At 38.2% G+C, this 16,371-nt stretch overlaps 3 protein-coding genes across 9 annotated transcripts in view; 1 reads left to right on the top strand and 2 right to left on the bottom strand.

Annotated features, from left to right (window-relative positions):
* nf1a (neurofibromin 1a) overlaps nt 1-16,371 on the top strand; it is a 136,712-nt gene that overhangs the window by 101,982 nt on the left and 18,359 nt on the right. For all 4 annotated transcript variants that reach the window (XM_086260646.1, XM_086260645.1, XM_086260647.1 and 1 more), the window contains 5 exons: nt 8,851-9,283; nt 9,415-9,755; nt 10,827-11,029; nt 13,350-13,543; nt 13,624-13,764. In XM_086260646.1, coding sequence (XP_086116772.1) covers nt 8,851-9,283; nt 9,415-9,755; nt 10,827-11,029; nt 13,350-13,543; nt 13,624-13,764 — 1,312 coding nt within the window. The remainder of the gene's footprint in view (nt 1-8,850; nt 9,284-9,414; nt 9,756-10,826; nt 11,030-13,349; nt 13,544-13,623; nt 13,765-16,371) is intronic.
* Nucleotides 2,014-4,711, bottom strand: evi2b (ecotropic viral integration site 2B). The gene is made up of 2 exons (XM_086260640.1): nt 4,200-4,711; nt 2,014-3,825 (listed from the first exon to the last, which is right to left on the bottom strand). Exon 2 carries the CDS (start codon nt 3,789-3,791, stop codon nt 2,373-2,375), a length of 1,419 nt encoding a protein of 472 aa, XP_086116766.1. The 5' UTR covers nt 3,792-3,825; nt 4,200-4,711; the 3' UTR covers nt 2,014-2,372.
* On the bottom strand, nt 5,823-15,492 carry LOC147313912 (uncharacterized). Of its 4 annotated transcripts, none has more exons than XM_086260654.1 (3): nt 15,349-15,492; nt 8,480-8,678; nt 5,823-8,324 (listed from the first exon to the last, which is right to left on the bottom strand). In XM_086260654.1, exon 3 carries the CDS (start codon nt 8,286-8,288, stop codon nt 7,638-7,640), a length of 651 nt encoding a protein of 216 aa, XP_086116780.1. In that variant the 5' UTR covers nt 8,289-8,324; nt 8,480-8,678; nt 15,349-15,492; the 3' UTR covers nt 5,823-7,637. The 4 variants fall into 4 exon arrangements, with proteins under 4 accessions (XP_086116780.1, XP_086116779.1, XP_086116778.1 ...); XM_086260653.1 differs by having other exon boundaries at nt 5,823-8,304; XM_086260652.1 differs by having other exon boundaries at nt 5,825-8,290.

The raw sequence follows: 16,371 nt of genomic DNA, 5'->3' as shown, positions 1-16,371 counted from the left end.
AATGTTTTGTGTTCTCTGTACATCTTAGCTCAGGTAATAAGGCAGGTCATCTGCTAATCTGAAGGTTAGGGGTTCCATCCCTACAGTTCGCATGCCAAATATCCTTTCACAAGATACTAACACCCCCGTTGCTCTCCGATGCATCAGTTTGGAGTATGATTGCGTGTGAATGTTAGATAGAAAGCACTTGCATAGAAAGACTTATTTTCTTAAATCAAAAGGATATTGATTCTCTTTCAGCTTCCTCACATTTATCCGAATTGCCACGCTGTTTTCAGAGAGCAACACTTGTGTGAAACCTGAGCTTAAACTGGAATTTTGAGCCACTAATTTGCTCTTGGCACAAGGCTGGTTTTTACTGCAGTTAACTGCATCTTTTTATAAAAATAAAGCACATTCTTAATAGATCCCCCAGCAATTGCGACATCACAGTAATTTGTCTCACTTAGTAAATCTGTCCCATAGCATCTAAAATTAAATTCATCTTATTTGTTATATTTTACTGTTGTGATACTAGGTAACTAATTTTATCATGCCTGTTAAGGCAGTGCTATCTATCACTTATTCCAGCAGACTATTCTGGAGTAAAATTATACTAAAGACTGCAATATAACAAAGGACTTTACTGATTAGCACCAGTTGCACAGAACCTTAAGTACTATTATTAATTAATATAGATCTTGAGCTTATATAGCATTCTGTGTTCTTCGTGCAAGGCTACAGTTCAATCAGAAGTAGTTTTTATTGCAGCAGTGTGAGGTTCTTCTTTCAGCTGTGAATTTAATGAACTGTTGTTAAAAACTATATCAGGAGGATATTCAATGAAAATGGGGAAAGGCACTCACAGATAACATTTACCAGAGCTGAGCAACTTTTTTTTAAATTATATTGTGTTTTGTCATGAATGGTCAGATGGGCCATCTCAGTGAATTATGGAGTGGTGTTTTCTCCTCCCTTTTCTTAAAGGATGGTCCAGTGTACACTATGCTAAAGGAACCAATAAAGGAAGAATTTACCCTCCTTCCCTTATTATTTGGAGAATTGGTACAGCTCTTATTATGGCCATCACACAGATACTTCAGGTCCCGTCTGAGTTTCTGTTTTATGATGGTGGCACCTATACTTATACTACCACGCCAGAGAAGTAAAACTTGTAAAGACAACGATCAATGATTAGTCTTTGAAAGCTTTGTGGTTTTATGCAATTTAATTTATTAACTCAAAAAGTACTGGATAATTATCAAATGGATAATTGTTAAACATAAAATAGTTTTCTCTTAATATTTTTAATACCTAGCATTCTAATCAACTTAAATGATGACCAGTATTGCCATATTAAACTAAATGTGGTTGCGCAACTAGGTCCATTGCTGACTAAAAACGCCACGCTATGTAAGTGAGAAACAGAAATGGAAAATTAGAGTAATGAGGGGTTTTTGTTTGTCTTTCCCAAATGTGATTGTAAAGAAACAACCCAATTGTGAACAATGGAACAATTATTTTAATTATTTAAGAAATTTAAAAAGGTTATTGAAAATTTTTTAAATTATTTCTTTTGAAATAATTTAATTCTCTGCAAATTGAGCAGAGAGCTAAAACAATTTATTTGCATTATATTAGTTGTACAAGCTCCACTGTTACTAATGTTGAACTAAATTATAAAAGGCTGCCTGAGAAACGTGCTTCTGAGGTTTACATAAGCTTAATTGTTTTTGGAATTAAAGATAAAAAGTAACGTTTGCAGAAAGGTTCTGAATGTCATTTAAACGAAACTAAAGCCATAGCGCACCTCCAGATTCTTACATGCAATTGTAAGTACAGGAAATTTTATTGGGGGATATTTAGTTTTCTTACTTTTCTATTGCATATGCCATATTGTGCAAAACGAATATTATTAAGATAGGCATGTATGTACCAGAGCTTGCTTTTGATGTGGCCAAGCGAACTGAATGATATTTGAAATGAGACAGATCTTATTCACATGAATGTTAAAAAGGAAGCTTCCTGTTCACATCATGGTATGGTATTTATTCACACTGTTACATGACACAGTGTAAATAAAACTGCTTGCTGTGCAATGTTATTATCTGTTAGCAGCAAGAAAATGCCCCTACATGTAGCGTATGATTATTATTTTGCATATTCCTACTCTTACTAACACAGAAAACTACAATTAATCAACCTTACTATGTTGTTCTTCAGGTTTTGCTGTAGAAATCATGGTTAACATCACACAATCTCAATTATTTCCGAATGCACTAACAACATGGTTTCCTGTTTTTGTAGTTACCTTTGCTGCTACCAGGAAACCAATGAAGGGTGTTATAACTGGTACCCTACATCTGCTGGATTTGTTTAGAGATCAAGTTCGCTTAAGGTTCCATAAGGGCATTGTTCATTTGTTCAGACATATTTTCCATGACTTCAGATTGATTTGACTGATTTGCAGAAAGGTCTTGACGGAGGCTTGAATTATTTGTGGACACAGAGTTGTTAGTTTGCAAAGAGACAGCCGAAACACAGTTTTCAGCAGTCTCTGCGATGTCTACTGTGGTTTTCATTTCAGGAAAAACTGCATTAGTCCCATTGCTTTCTGGTCCGATGTCTACTGTGGTTTTCATTTCAGGAAAAACTGCATTAGTCCCATTGCTTTCTGGTCCGATGTCTACTGTGGTTTTCATTTCAGGAAAAACTGCATTAGTCCCATTGCTTTCTGGTCCGATGTCTACTGTGGTTTTCATTTCAGGAAAAACTGCATTAGTCCCATTGCTTTCTGGTCCATCATTTCCATCAACTGTTTGGCCAAATGTGGTCCCCTGGTTTTTATCTCCAAATGTAGTAACTTGAGTCATGTCTTCTAACTCCTCATCTGTTTCCGGAAGCAAGGACAATCTTTTGGACAGTCTTGCAGGTAGAAAGCTGGCTACAGAAATTCGGTTAGGTGGCCTCATTGTTACCTGGCCATTGTTAGCTCCACCCTCTAGAAATGGCGAAGGACCCGCCCAGTCTGTAGTTGATACCTGCTGCTTCTGAAGCTTCCGTTTCTTAATAAAGATGATCAGGAATCCTACCATCATCACTAACAGGGATCCACCGATTAGTCCGGCCACTACTTTACCATGGTTAGTTTTCTTTGTTTCTGAAGGTTCTTGTATTTTCCTTTTTCTGATATTGTTGATGGATGTTGAAGTTTTGTATAAGCCTGTGGAATGTTTCACATCATCACCTGTAGCTGGACTCATGCTTTCAGACTTGTCTTCTTCAGGTGTGGTAAATGTGTTAGTAGTAGAGATGAGTTTTGTAGACTTCGGTGAAAATGTAGGTGGATAGGGGTTTGTGTGCCTCCTAACGTGTGTGCTTAATGTCTTCTGGCTTTGGGTTGAGTTGATTATCACTGGAGTTACACTTGTAGGTGTTGCTGGGGTGCCAGTTAGATCTGTCATTGAAGATTTGATGACTGTAGATTGTATTTCTGTTAAGGATTCCATGGAAGTACTGTTTAAGTGAGGCGATGCAGAACTGGTAGGAGCTGGTGCTGTCTTAGTATTAGGTAGGATCGTATTCGAGGGCATTGTTTGACTTCTTCGTTGTGCGTCTTTCGTGGCAGGTATTTTCTCTGAGTATGCCTGAGTATGTGTTGTCAACTCATTGTGAGAGAATGATTCTACAGTTACCACAGAGCTGGAGACTTCACTTTGATTAGATGTCACTGCATTGCTTGATGTCACTGCATTGCTTGCTGCCAGTGGCAGCAGCCATATGAACGTGAGGCTTGTAAAATCTGTGGTCATTGCTGTCCTCAGAATGGCTACTGTGTCTCTGAAGCTAGAACAGAGGAAATTATTCTGTCAGAGCACGTAGTCTGAAGTAGTATCATTTGAATAAAGAACGTTTAGTGATATGCAATATAATATGTTTTAGGAAATGGTAAGTTCCTCAAAATGCTCGTAATCCACCATAGGTTTGAAGGGTACGCAATTTACCAGTTTCAAACACTGCTTTTACCATTTTCATCTAATTTACATTTATGTATCCTCTGTTGTTTAATAACATTTTACACATAACATTTAGTTTTTAGGTGTGTGTGTGTGTATAGATATAGATATGTCTCAATTTCACATAATCATCAATTTAAAGTTGTCAAGCTGTGAGTTGGACCCAAAACTGTATCAGTAATCTAGTAATTTAGATTTACATACCAGTGTCTGTACGCAGGTGAACACTCAAAGCTGTTGGTTGTGTCCTTCCAGGGTGTATTAAAAGCCGAATATTGCTGTTGCTGTCTGGCAGAGTTGCTATCTCTAAGGAAGTAAGATCTTGGGGGTTGGACAGTTTGTCGCTGCTGAAATTTCGAGACTGATTCTTGCACCACTTACAGGAAGCGTGACATGTGAAATCATTCTCAGTGTCCTATGTTAAATATAGTAGTTCATGTTTTACAACCAAGTCTTGTGTTAAAAATGTTTGCTGAAACAATGCTGAATTAATCTGTAAAATTCTAAAGATTGACTTTTAAAAAGTGTGAATTTTAAATTTTCATGAGTGCTCTTTGGTTTTAAGAAGGAAAAGGCATTCTTTAAGTTTAAATGTCCAGAACAGTAACATATCATAACTGAAATAGCAGCATGGTAGCAGCTCATGTCTGTTTTTTAGGACATAGTTTGAGTAAGGTAAGGACATTTATTAGCCACACCATTGATGCCTGTGAAAGGTAAACTCACCTTGTTATCATACTGCATTCTCAACCACAAAATCTACAGGATCTGTGATACACAAAAACATACAAACAGAGATCACTTTCCCATGCCCTGACAGGTCAGAGATATTTTGACTGCATAAGGAGGGCATATACAGTCCTGATCAAAAGTTTAAGACCACTTCACTTGAAGAATGGCAAAAAAATCATATTTTTGCATGGCTGGATCTTAACACGATTCCAAGTAGAGCATGTAATGTGCAAGAAATGGGACTGAGACAGAACATTTTTTTGAGCATGCAATTTATTGAAAACAACACTTAAACTGAAACAGGCTGTTTGACAGCTGATCAAAGGTTTAGGACGCACATGCACATAGGACATAGCCAGCAGCCGTTTGACGCCCCTGCACTTCCCGAAGCTCAATTGTTCCACTGAAGGAAAAAGCACCCCAGACCATTATGGCACCCCCTCCACTGTGGCGCATAGAAAACATCTCAGGTGGGATCTGCTTGTCATGTCAGTAATGTTTTTGAAGCCCTTCAGCCTCAGATGCTATCTGATGGTTATGAGACTGCAGTCTGCACCAGTAACGGCCTTAATTTGGGTCGAGGATAGTCCAGTGTATTGACGGACAGCCAATTGGATCCTCCAGCTCAGTGCTTGTGAAATTTTTGGGGGTTTTCCACTTGACGTTTTGGTTCCATAACCCTAAGGATCATTTAAGAAATTCCAAATGACCGTCTTACTGGGTCCCACCTTGGCAGTGATGTTGCGCTGAGAGACCCTGCTTATGCAGTTCAGCAACCCGACCGCGTTCAAAAAGGTAAAGTTTTTTTGCCTTTGCCATCAGAACGTCATAACAGTCTGACTACCTGACAGAAGATGACAATGAATCCACATTTTTGCACAGATTTGGCTTTTTTAAGGCATGTGGCCCTAAACTTTTGATCAGCTGTAAAACAGCCTGTTTCAATTTAAGCATTGTTTCAATAAATTGCATGCTCCAAAAAAATGTCTCACTCCCATTTCTTCTTGTTTTATGTTGAAGCTCTATTTGGATCCTTGTTAAGATCCAACCATGCAAAATATGATATTTTTTGCCATTTTTCAAGTACAATACAGTTCAATACAGTTTAGAAGTTTAGAACAACTTTTAATCAGAACTGTATCATAACAGGAATGGGTAGGGTTTTTTCTGGGTTACTGACAGGTGTGTGGCTTGTACATGTTATTTAATCAAGCAGAATAACAGTTCTATAAGTAGTCACTGTTGTGGCCTGTTTTGTTGTCGAATGATTATATAGTATAGATCTTTAAAAATTTTAAGAATAATAATTGCCATTGCACAAATACATTTTGGATTTTCTCTAATCCACACAGGGTCAAAAGTATATATTCAAGCTCAAAGTGTTGTCTTTTAACAAGACATAGTTTGTATTTGTCAGCATAGAAGAAATAGCTTGATAGTACTTATTTCATTGACCAATACTCTACGAGTCCAAGAAACTATTGATTTTCCAAAGCTGGTAAGATCTCTTGGAGCCTTTGTACAGATGTGCAGATTTCAAGAAGTTGATATCTGTTGAAACTGTTTTACAAAAGTTATTTGGATGTGTCACCACTTTGCCAAGCTCTTGAAAAACACCCAAATTGTCACTTGTTAATGGCTACCAAAAGCATCTGGTCTAGGTGCAACTAAGGAACATGTAGCCAAATATTAGTGGGGGGTGTGTATATATATATTTGAACTTGTGTGCACATTTTTGGTCATGTATGATTATGAAATCCAAAATAAATTCTACAGTACATCCAGTTCTTGGTTGTTTTTTGTGTGTTTTTCTTTTAGTCCTTGAAGGTATATTGATGAGACTCAGTCGACCAGGGAAAACAACAATGGAAAGAAATAATTTAAAGCTCAAAATGTCCATGACGAGTGTATGGAAACTTTTGACCACAACTTTCTCTGTCTGTGTGTGTGTGTATAGGGCTCATAATTGACAAATATTGATTTGACTCATGAAACACTGACACCAATACAAAGGTCAATTTATTTAAAAACTGGCAAATATTACAAGTATTTAAGTTATAACCAATAATTAAATTGTTGAAAATTCATTTAAAAGATTAGACATAGCTGAAACAGATTCAGAGTTAAGTTTCCAGCATTTCTATTATCAATTTAGCCCATTATCTCTTCAAAACTGTGAATGTATGTTGACCTTGTTTTTGTTAATCTGCTTTTTGTTCATTATGTAAGTTATTATGCTATGTTATGTTACTGATGCAAATCATGCGCACAACAAATATGGACCGTGCTATGTTATGTGTTTAAAAGTTATGATGTCTTTCTTTCTTTCGTTCTTTCTTTCTGTTTTAATTGAACACTCAGGACCAGGCTTTAAAGATTTACTACGAGATATAGAACTATGTAACATGTTAAAAGTATCCTTATCTAAGCAAAAACTATGCTTTTTGGTGTGTGCACCCAAAGCTCTTTATTCTGTCAGCACTAATGTAGTAAATTGCATATGATGCCCTACATTTAACAAGATGAAAATAAACAGGAATAGTGATGCAACAACAAAATTATCAGTTTATTTACCAAATTTCCATTCTCACTTTGTTGACTGCCTTCAGCAAATAAGAAAACAGTCACCACTCTATTATAGCTTTTTCTTTCCTTGTGTCCGTTTCATGAATGCGTTTGAAAGACTTTCAAAGTTATTTATTTCTGTCCAAAAAAAGAGCAAAATAAAAATTAAAAAAAATCTCCATTAATATAATTCGTTTATTTTATTTTATATTTGCCCATGATTTAACAATTGGTGCATCTCTGTTGGAAAGGATGTGATTGAAACAAGCCAAGTTAATATATTTTAAATCAGCTAAACTGATTAGTTGTGTATGTGACTGGATTTACTGAAGTAGGGTTACCTCCTTACACAACAAGGGGCATGTCTTCTAAATCCCTGGGAATCTCCAAACAGGAGTCCTTGAAGTTGGAGCTGTGCATATGACTTTGATCGTCCTCAGGATTAAACGCTATTGCCATTGCCCCTTCCTTGAGTCCTGCCCCATCGTCCTCCATTGTCCCTTTTGTTTCAGCCTGCCTCTCTTCCTCAGTCTTGTCTTCTTTCACCTCCTCAAGCATGACACTGGCATCATATGGTCCAACCAGGCCTGCAATCTCTGGTTGGTCTGTGCCCCAGTAGCCTGTACTGCTTACTAAGTCCATGTTGGACCGTGAGGTGCGAGGGCCATAAACCTGGCGCTGAAGGCTGCAGACCTGGCATGCCAGTACCACAGTAGCAGCCAGCAAGCACACAATGAGACCTCCAGCTGAACTTATAGCAATCAGACCCATCTCAGTGTCAACCAAGCAGTCACCACGAGTGCCATTGATGGAGTTTTTGTCTTCACTTGTTCTGAGGGTAGTACTCACAGCAAGTGTGGGGCTGCTTCTTTGGTCTTGTGAATAGTCTTGTGAATATATTTGAGTTGTTGAAAGGACTGCGTCAGCACCGACAGGGCAGAGTGGCAGGTGGTTGAGCAGGAGAAACAGCCAAAGAGTTTTTGCACCTTCCATCATCTCTGAAATTCAGAAACTGTTTTAGAAAAAGTAAAGCTGAAAAAAAATGTAGAACGTTATTCCAGAATGCCACTACAAGAGCTCATGATCAGAAGGTTGTTTGAACAGTTCTAGTTAAATTTTTTTTAAAGGAAATGCTTGACTTTTGTGCTTTTAATATGATTCAAAGATGCTGCATGACAAATTCTTACCTGAAGTAGTCCTATGGAGGTCTTGGGGAAGAAATGGCACGTGACACCTGCTGCAAACTGACTGTTGAGATGGTCTGAAGTCACTTCCTGACCCCTCTTTCTGCTGGGTTTTTTTTTGTCTTTTGGTTTGTTTGTTTTTTTGCAGAGGGTGTGATTATTTCAGAGCCTTGGGTTTGATACCACAGAGGCTTGCAGGGCTCTTACAAAAAAGGACAGACAAAAAGAAGCAATCTTTTTCAGAAATGAAGCTTTTCAGAGTTCAACCACATAGAATGCAATGAACAATTTAAGCCTCACATTTATACAACTGATCTAAAAAATAAAACTATTTCGTATTTAACCATAATGAATTTTTCCCCCCTTTTCTTTAGGTTCAAAACGGGCCAGATCAATGGTGACCTGCTCATCTACCATGTCCTTCTCACCCTCAAACCCTACTATGCTAAGCCCTATGAGATAGTGGTAGACTTAACACATGTTGGACCCAGCAATCGTTTCAAGACTGACTTCCTCTCTAAGTGGTTTGTTGTCTTTCCTGGCTTTGCATATGAGAATGTGGCAGCTGTTTATGTCTACAACTGCAACACTTGGGTAAGAGAGTACACCAAGTATCATGAGCGGCTGCTGACAGGCCTAAAAGGGAGCAAGCGGCTCCAGTTCATTGATTCTCCAGCTAAGTTGGCAGAGCACATTGAACCTGACCAACAGAAGCTGCCTGCAGCCACACTGATACTGGAGGAAGACCTTAAAGTGTTCCACAATGCCCTCAAACTGGCCCACAAAGATACCAAGGTCTCAATTAAGGTAAGGTTTCAGCCAGTGAACTTGCACTAAAAATGAGCAACATAGAAATATTACCACTAAATAAACATATTAAATCACTAAAATCGTAACAGAGGTGTATCTTTAACCATCTTTATTTTCTTCTTGACCAGGTGGGTTCAACAGCCGTTCAGGTGACCTCAGCTGAGCGCACCCGCGTCCTTGGCCAGCCTGTCTTCCTCAACGATGTATATTATGCCTCCGAGATTGAGGAAATTTGCCTTGTGGATGAGAGTCAGTTCACCCTCACCATGGCCAACCAGGGCACACCCCTCACTTTCATGCACCAGGAGTGTGATGCCATAGTTCAGTCTATCATCCATATCCGGACACGCTGGGAGTTGTCGCAGCCTGACTCCATCCCTCAGCACACTAAAATCCGACCAAAAGATGTGCCTGGCACTCTCCTCAACATTGCTCTTCTCAACCTGGGCAGTTCTGACCCCAGCCTCAGGTCTGTCCTGTAGGGTCATTGTTTTGTTATTCTAGGCCAAATTCTTTGGCTTTATGGGGAATAAAGTAGGTCTGTAAAAATAACAAAGAATGTGTTTAATTTAAAATATAACTGAGATTTTTTGCTTCGGAACCAGTGACACATGAATATTTGAGCATACTTTAGGTTTAAAGTTTAGACTTTGTATAAAGGTTGCTGGAAGTAAACCTAATGCAGAAGCACCTTAAACTTAGTGACTCCTGCTTGTATAAATGTTTGATAAAACAACCCTATTGCTCACATGTCTATGAAAACATAAATTTGAAGGTACTACAATGTATGAATACATTGTATTTACATCATAAATTATAGCCCCATGTAGATGAAAATTAGATTATAAAACTAATACAAAGCAAAAACTATAGCAGTGGTCAAAAAACTCAATGCTTCAAAGTCAAATTTCAGAAACCAGCAGTTAACTGGATTAGCGATACATTCATTTTTTATACACTGTGTTTAAAGGTTTAGTTCAACCACCCCTCATTTCTTTGTTTTCCTTGAAAGAACCAGACATGAGCAATCGCTTTCTGGGCTTTCTTAATGTCTTCTTAATGGCACCTTTTTTTACTTAAATACTTACTTTTAGTCTAGTCCTTGTACATCAGAAAAGTATTCCTGAAGACTACTTGAAGAAATTACAAGAAAGCTTCCCTAAAAGTTGTTTTGTTAAAAAAAATATGGGTGGACCAAAACACTGTTTTGCCTGTATTTTACTCACTAGCTCACTGCATCTATTTCCCATTTACCTAGCAAAATGTAAAGAAATGAGGGATGGCTCAAGACTTTTGCGCAGTAATGTACACTTTGAACATGAGCCTAAATATTTTTGATCCAATGCAAGTGGTTCAGTTTCAAAGGAAAAACTCGAACATTTTAGCACATCTTATTGTCTTTCCAGTTTTCAGTTGAGCTTCACCGACCTGAAATAAAACTTTTGATCTACTCATTTACAACACCTATGTTTTTCAACTCAAACCTGTAAAAGTAAAGACTAAAACTGTTTTTACACTGACTTATCTGTTTCATATCCAGATCTGCAGCTTACAACCTATTGTGTGCTTTGACCTGCACCTTTAATCTGAAGATAGAGGGCCAGCTGCTGGAGACATCAGGTCTCTGCATCCCAGCCAACAATACGCTCTTTATAGTTTCCATCAGCAAAACTCTGGCAGCCAACGAACCTCATCTGACTCTGGAGTTTCTGGAGGAGTGCATCTCAGGCTTCAGCAAGTCTAGTAAGTCTGCTTACCATCGTACTGGTTACCATACATAAGCTCTCACATACACTCAGTCATGAAACTGCGTCAGTTTATTATTCAAAGATGTTACCTCTCTAAATGGGAATAGATACATTGTACTCATACCGCCACCAGCTCACCTCACTGAAATGCATAAAGTTTTAAGGTTTTTGTTTCTTTTTTTACATAACTGTGGTGGGGAGGGGAGCGTTTGGGAATGACAATATGGTTTATGATTTTACGTAGATGCTGAAGTGCACAGTGCACAAAGGTCGCCAACTTTCTGTATGGTCAATCGCTACATACCTCCAAACTTCATGAAGCCTTCAAATTAGCTCAAGACTTTGCACAAAAAGCTTCATGGAATAGGTTTTCATGGCAGAGCAGCTGCATCCAAGCCTTACATCACCAAGTATAAGGCAAAGCTTTGGATGCAGTGGTGTAAATCACACAGCCACTGGACTCTAGAGCAGTAAACACTTGTATTGGCAATCCAATTGACGAATATCGGTTTGGCAGCTCCCAGGAGAAAGATACTGATTGCACTGTGCCAAGTATTAAGTTTGGTGGACGTTGATTGTGGTGTTGTTGTTTTTCAAGAACTGTGCTCAGGCCCCTAGTTCCAGTAAAAGCAACTCTTCATTTGTGAGCTTCATTTCATTGATTCAGCATACGAAGACATTTAGGGCATTTTCATGCTCACAACTTTGTGGGAACAGTCTGGTTTGGGGATGGACCTTCCTATTCTAACATGATCTTGAATCCAGCTCTACTAGTAATTATTTTAAGCCTATTTCAATAGGCCATTTATAAGCAAATTACTAGAAAAAATAGTAGAAAATCAGTTCTGATCTTTACTGTGCAGATGACATATTTTTACCCTTTTCAGTCGGGCTTTCAGAGGCAGCGTTCCACTGAGACCGCTCCTTTGAAGGTCTGTAATGATCTTCTAATGGCTTCTGATGCAGGGAATTGTTCTGTGATCATTTTGTTTGGTCATAGCGCAGCCTTTGATACCATTGGAAACAAATTCCTACTTAATAGGCTTAAAGCTTTAGCTGGTGTATATGGCTCTGCCAGAGAAAGAAAGCCAGAATGGTTTTCTTCATACTTATCTGATAGGACCTTCTTTGTTAGAACAGACAAGTTCTCCTCTAACATTTCCTTCCTGACCTGCGGGGTTCCACAGGGTTCAGTTTTGAGTCCATTATTATTTTCTTTCTACATGCTTTCTTTAGCTTATTTAGTCTTTTAGTGACATTTCTTATCCATTGTATGCCAGTGACATATTCAGCTGTCATTAGCATACAATGGATAAGCTGTCATGTCTTTTAAGACTCATCTACTGGATAGGTTGTCCACCCTAATCCACTACTTAACTCAGATTGGCTCTCTATCTGTTACCTTGTTTTAAACACCAACAAGACTGAGACCGTGATTGCAGCTCCTCTTGAACTACATTCTGAAGTCAGTCAGGTTCTTGCTTCTTTCTGTCCTTGGAGTAATATTTGAGTTGCATGTAAAACCTTTGTCTGGTTCCTGTTTCTTTCATTTAAGGTACATTTCTAAATTGCAACATATGGTCTCCTCAGCTGAACTGCGTTTGTGTCATCGCATTTAGTGTAATGCTCTGTTTACCAGCTTGGACAAATCATCCCTTTTTCACCTCCAAGCTATACAAAGTGCTTCACCCAGACTGCTAACACGTTCTAGCAAGCGTGCTCACATTACTCCTGTTTTATGTTCTCTACATTGGCTTGCAAATAGATTTTAGAATTCATTTTAAAATTCTTGTTTTAGCATACAGAGCACCAATTGGCCAGGCCCCAGATTATTTATCTCAGCTTCTTACAAAATACACTGCTGCTCGTTGTCCACGTTCACAGACTCCGAGTCGGTTGGTTGTTCCCCATACAGAGCCTTTCAGCCTGTGGCACCAAGGCTGTGGATCAGTGTACCACCACAACTGTGTTTGGTTGACTCTGCTGATTCTTTAAAAAAAAAACATTTCTGTTTAATCCGGCTTTCTGTTCAGAAATGTATTTATTTATTTACTTATTTAAATTGATTAATTTATTTTAAAGCCACCTGTTAACTTTGCTGTATTTTATTAAATATTTTGTATTGTCTATTTTGGCACCTAATATTCTTGTTTATTTAGCCTGTTGTTACCTGCTATCTGTGAAAAGTGCTTAATAAATAAACTTAAGTTCATAAGTGTTTGAAGACAGGACCATTGAATATTTTTGGCAATATAGTGATATATTCTTAACATTAAAATAAACCGTAAGCTCTAAGTGCTGCTGTTCTCTTGCAGGCATCGAGCTGAAGCATCTCTGCTTGGAGTACATGACACCCTGGCTGCTCAACCTGGTCCGCTTCTGTAAGCACAATGACGATGCCAAGCGCCAGCGGGTCACTGCCATTTTGGACAAACTCATCACCATGACAATAAATGAAAAACAGATGTATCCCTCTATCCAGGCTAAGATCTGGGGCAGCCTTGGCCAGGTAAGTTTACCCAGCCCCTCAGCAGCTAAATAAGTACATGTGTCTCTTGGATTCTGGCCTTCTAACCATCTCACCTTCAGATAACAGACCTGCTGGATGTGGTCTTAGACAGCTTTATTAAGACCAGTGCCACAGGAGGCCTGGGTTCCATCAAAGCAGAGGTTATGGCTGATACTGCAGTGGCTCTAGCCTCAGGAAATGTCAAATTGGTCTCCAACAAGGTGAGAGCACATTGGCAACTAATACACACAGAAAATAATCATGTTGAATCATGTTGCAACTCGTGGAGAGGATTTAATGGTATTGATGATGGAAAGTGACTTGGGGTTCTGTTAAATGAGCAGAGCAGGTTGTTTGAGTAAACAACTGATCAATTAAAGCGGTTGTAAAAACCATCGCATTATGTTAAACAGGACAAATCCTACATTATATTTCATACAAACACATATGCTCATTATCCTATACATTTTAATATACATAAGAAGTGGACGAAATACTTTATTTTCATAAAGTAATTACTTTTCTTTACAGAACTTTCCTTCATTGCCAAATATCAAAATCAGGTGAAAAGGAGAAATTCAGTAATTACATACTGTTCCCACTAGGGGCATTTCTGTGCTGATTCACATCTGTTACAAAGAATATTGAAAGAGTTCTGGAAAAATATAAAACAATAAACGTCCATCAGAAAGAGAGCTTATATATTCTTCCACTTGGGGAACTGCAATGCACTTTCCTGCCATTTGTCAAACTCTTCTGTTTCTGAGCACTGTGCTTTTATTATCTGTGTATGCTGCATTGTGTTATGCAATATATCACAATGCGTGGCAGATATATATCAATATATAGCATTATTAGCCTTATGCACATCAACTGAGCCAGCTACCCACTGTCTTGAAACTACAGACAGTAGATATGGCACAACGGGGCCAGGGCATGATAGCAGTACCCTATCATGTACTGGCCCACAAATTTAACATCAAACCTTCTAGATATAGATATTTACACATAGACCGACACACACAAACCCTGACCTGGTGTTAACACTTCTTAATAGACTCACTTCTACTTGGTCCAGGTCAGCTCATTTGGTCATGGTTAATAAAGGATATACTATGTTTAAATTATGGATTAATGATTAATGCTTTCAGGCTGCAAGTTTAAAACGTGCTTCTGTGCTGCAACTGGATCTCATACTCTACGTTCTAGCTATGTGTGCTACAGTTTTCATTTAGAAGAACAGCTGTGCGTAAAGAGCAAAATTTCTCTGCCAGCTACTGATCAGTCGAAACAGAGAGCCTGTAGTTCAGGACAGAAAAACAAATCAACAAAAAGCCACCACATCATGTGGCCTAAAAGCAGAAATGCACATGGACATGAGCCAAGGCAGCTGACAATTTTTTGCCTTTGTTATGTTTCCACACTGATAACCACAGTGGCCACATGACTTGCATCTTTGGGTTGTCTATCAAGTCCCAATTCAGTTCAGTTCAAGTTTATTTATATAATCAAATCACAACAACAGTTGCCTCATGGTGCGTTAAATTGTAAAGACCCTACAATAATTGTCCCACAGTTTTTAACATCAAATCTTTGGTGGTCAAAGGTTACAGTGACAGTGTCCCTTAAATTCTTAATTTTTTTCTCTTTACATCTCAAAGAAATCTCTACAAATTTGGCCAAAGTCTTTAGACTTCAGGAAAAAATCATTAGATTTTGGTGGTCAAGGGCATACTCCTACTCCTACACAGAAACCTAAAATATAAAATATATTTAAATGTTAAAGTCAGTTAATAATTACTTACATACTGATGGAAGAAATAAATCCAGCTGGGATTCACTCTTGATTTGTAGAAGCTAAAGAGACAAACTCATCTAATCACTATCCATTATCTGTGTGCTGTTGTTCCAAATCCAAGCTGCTGTTTGGATAAACAAACACAATATACACAGGCAGACACAAAAGAAAACCCAAGGCCCCCTGGCTCCGATTATAGCAGACACCATCACTGCACTCAATAGTGGCCATTGTGAAGACTGTTGACTAAGAAAAAATTGATCTTTGAGTTGTAGTATTGTTTTTCTCTGCAGGTCAGTTTGGTCTTACTAAAGTATTGTACTGAATTTGAAAAACGATATATAAAATTGAGCATTGTACATAGCTATTAGACGTCTTACTTGAGTCTTTATCCTGGTGTTATCTGTAGAGTTACAGCATGATGTCATGGCAGTACAGCCTACTGGACACAATGGCTTCTTGTTTGCTGTTCTTGAACTCTTTGTCTCCCAAAACTTGAATAAATGCCATTTTCTAACTGGTTAGAATAGCTGTATAGTCCAGTATGTCAGCTTCATAACCAAAATGATTATTAAGGGTCATGATTAGTATTATTAGTTTACTAGTGATACATTTATTATTAAGTTTGCATTTCCTCTTTAGTGTTGCCTTTATTGGCTCTGGTTAAGCACTCCTATAAAACCATGATTTTACTTGTACAAAATTTTACTTGAGTTCAAAATTTTTGAGAAGTTATTATTAGCTTACGCAAGGAGATACATCTTATAAGGCCTTAATGTACGTTTGTGGTTGTGTAAGGATAAAGCTTTTCTACCATTTTCTTTAAATAATCGTTTGATCGCTTGAAATTTTAAAAAGCAGCAGGAGGAAGTGGCTTTCAATGACATTTCCACAGTCTTCTACGGAGAACATAGACATTCACAATCTGATTGAATATCATGAGTAATGCCCCCAGTAAACTTTTTCCAGTTAACCCCTGTGGAAGTCGTCTTTAATACCGTAGCTTCTTAGAGATCGGGTGTGGTGTGAG

The sequence above is a fragment of the Aulonocara sp. 'chitande type north' Nkhata Bay genome, linkage group LG14 (genome assembly GCF_057382095.1).
Source record: "Aulonocara sp. 'chitande type north' Nkhata Bay isolate Kocher_YH1m ecotype deep benthic linkage group LG14, A_spYH_male_GT1.1, whole genome shotgun sequence".
NCBI classification, from domain to species: Eukaryota; Metazoa; Chordata; class Actinopteri; order Cichliformes; family Cichlidae; genus Aulonocara; species Aulonocara sp. 'chitande type north' Nkhata Bay.
The sequence above is the reverse complement of the archived record's forward strand: the minus strand, read 5'-3'. Positions and strand labels throughout refer to the sequence as shown.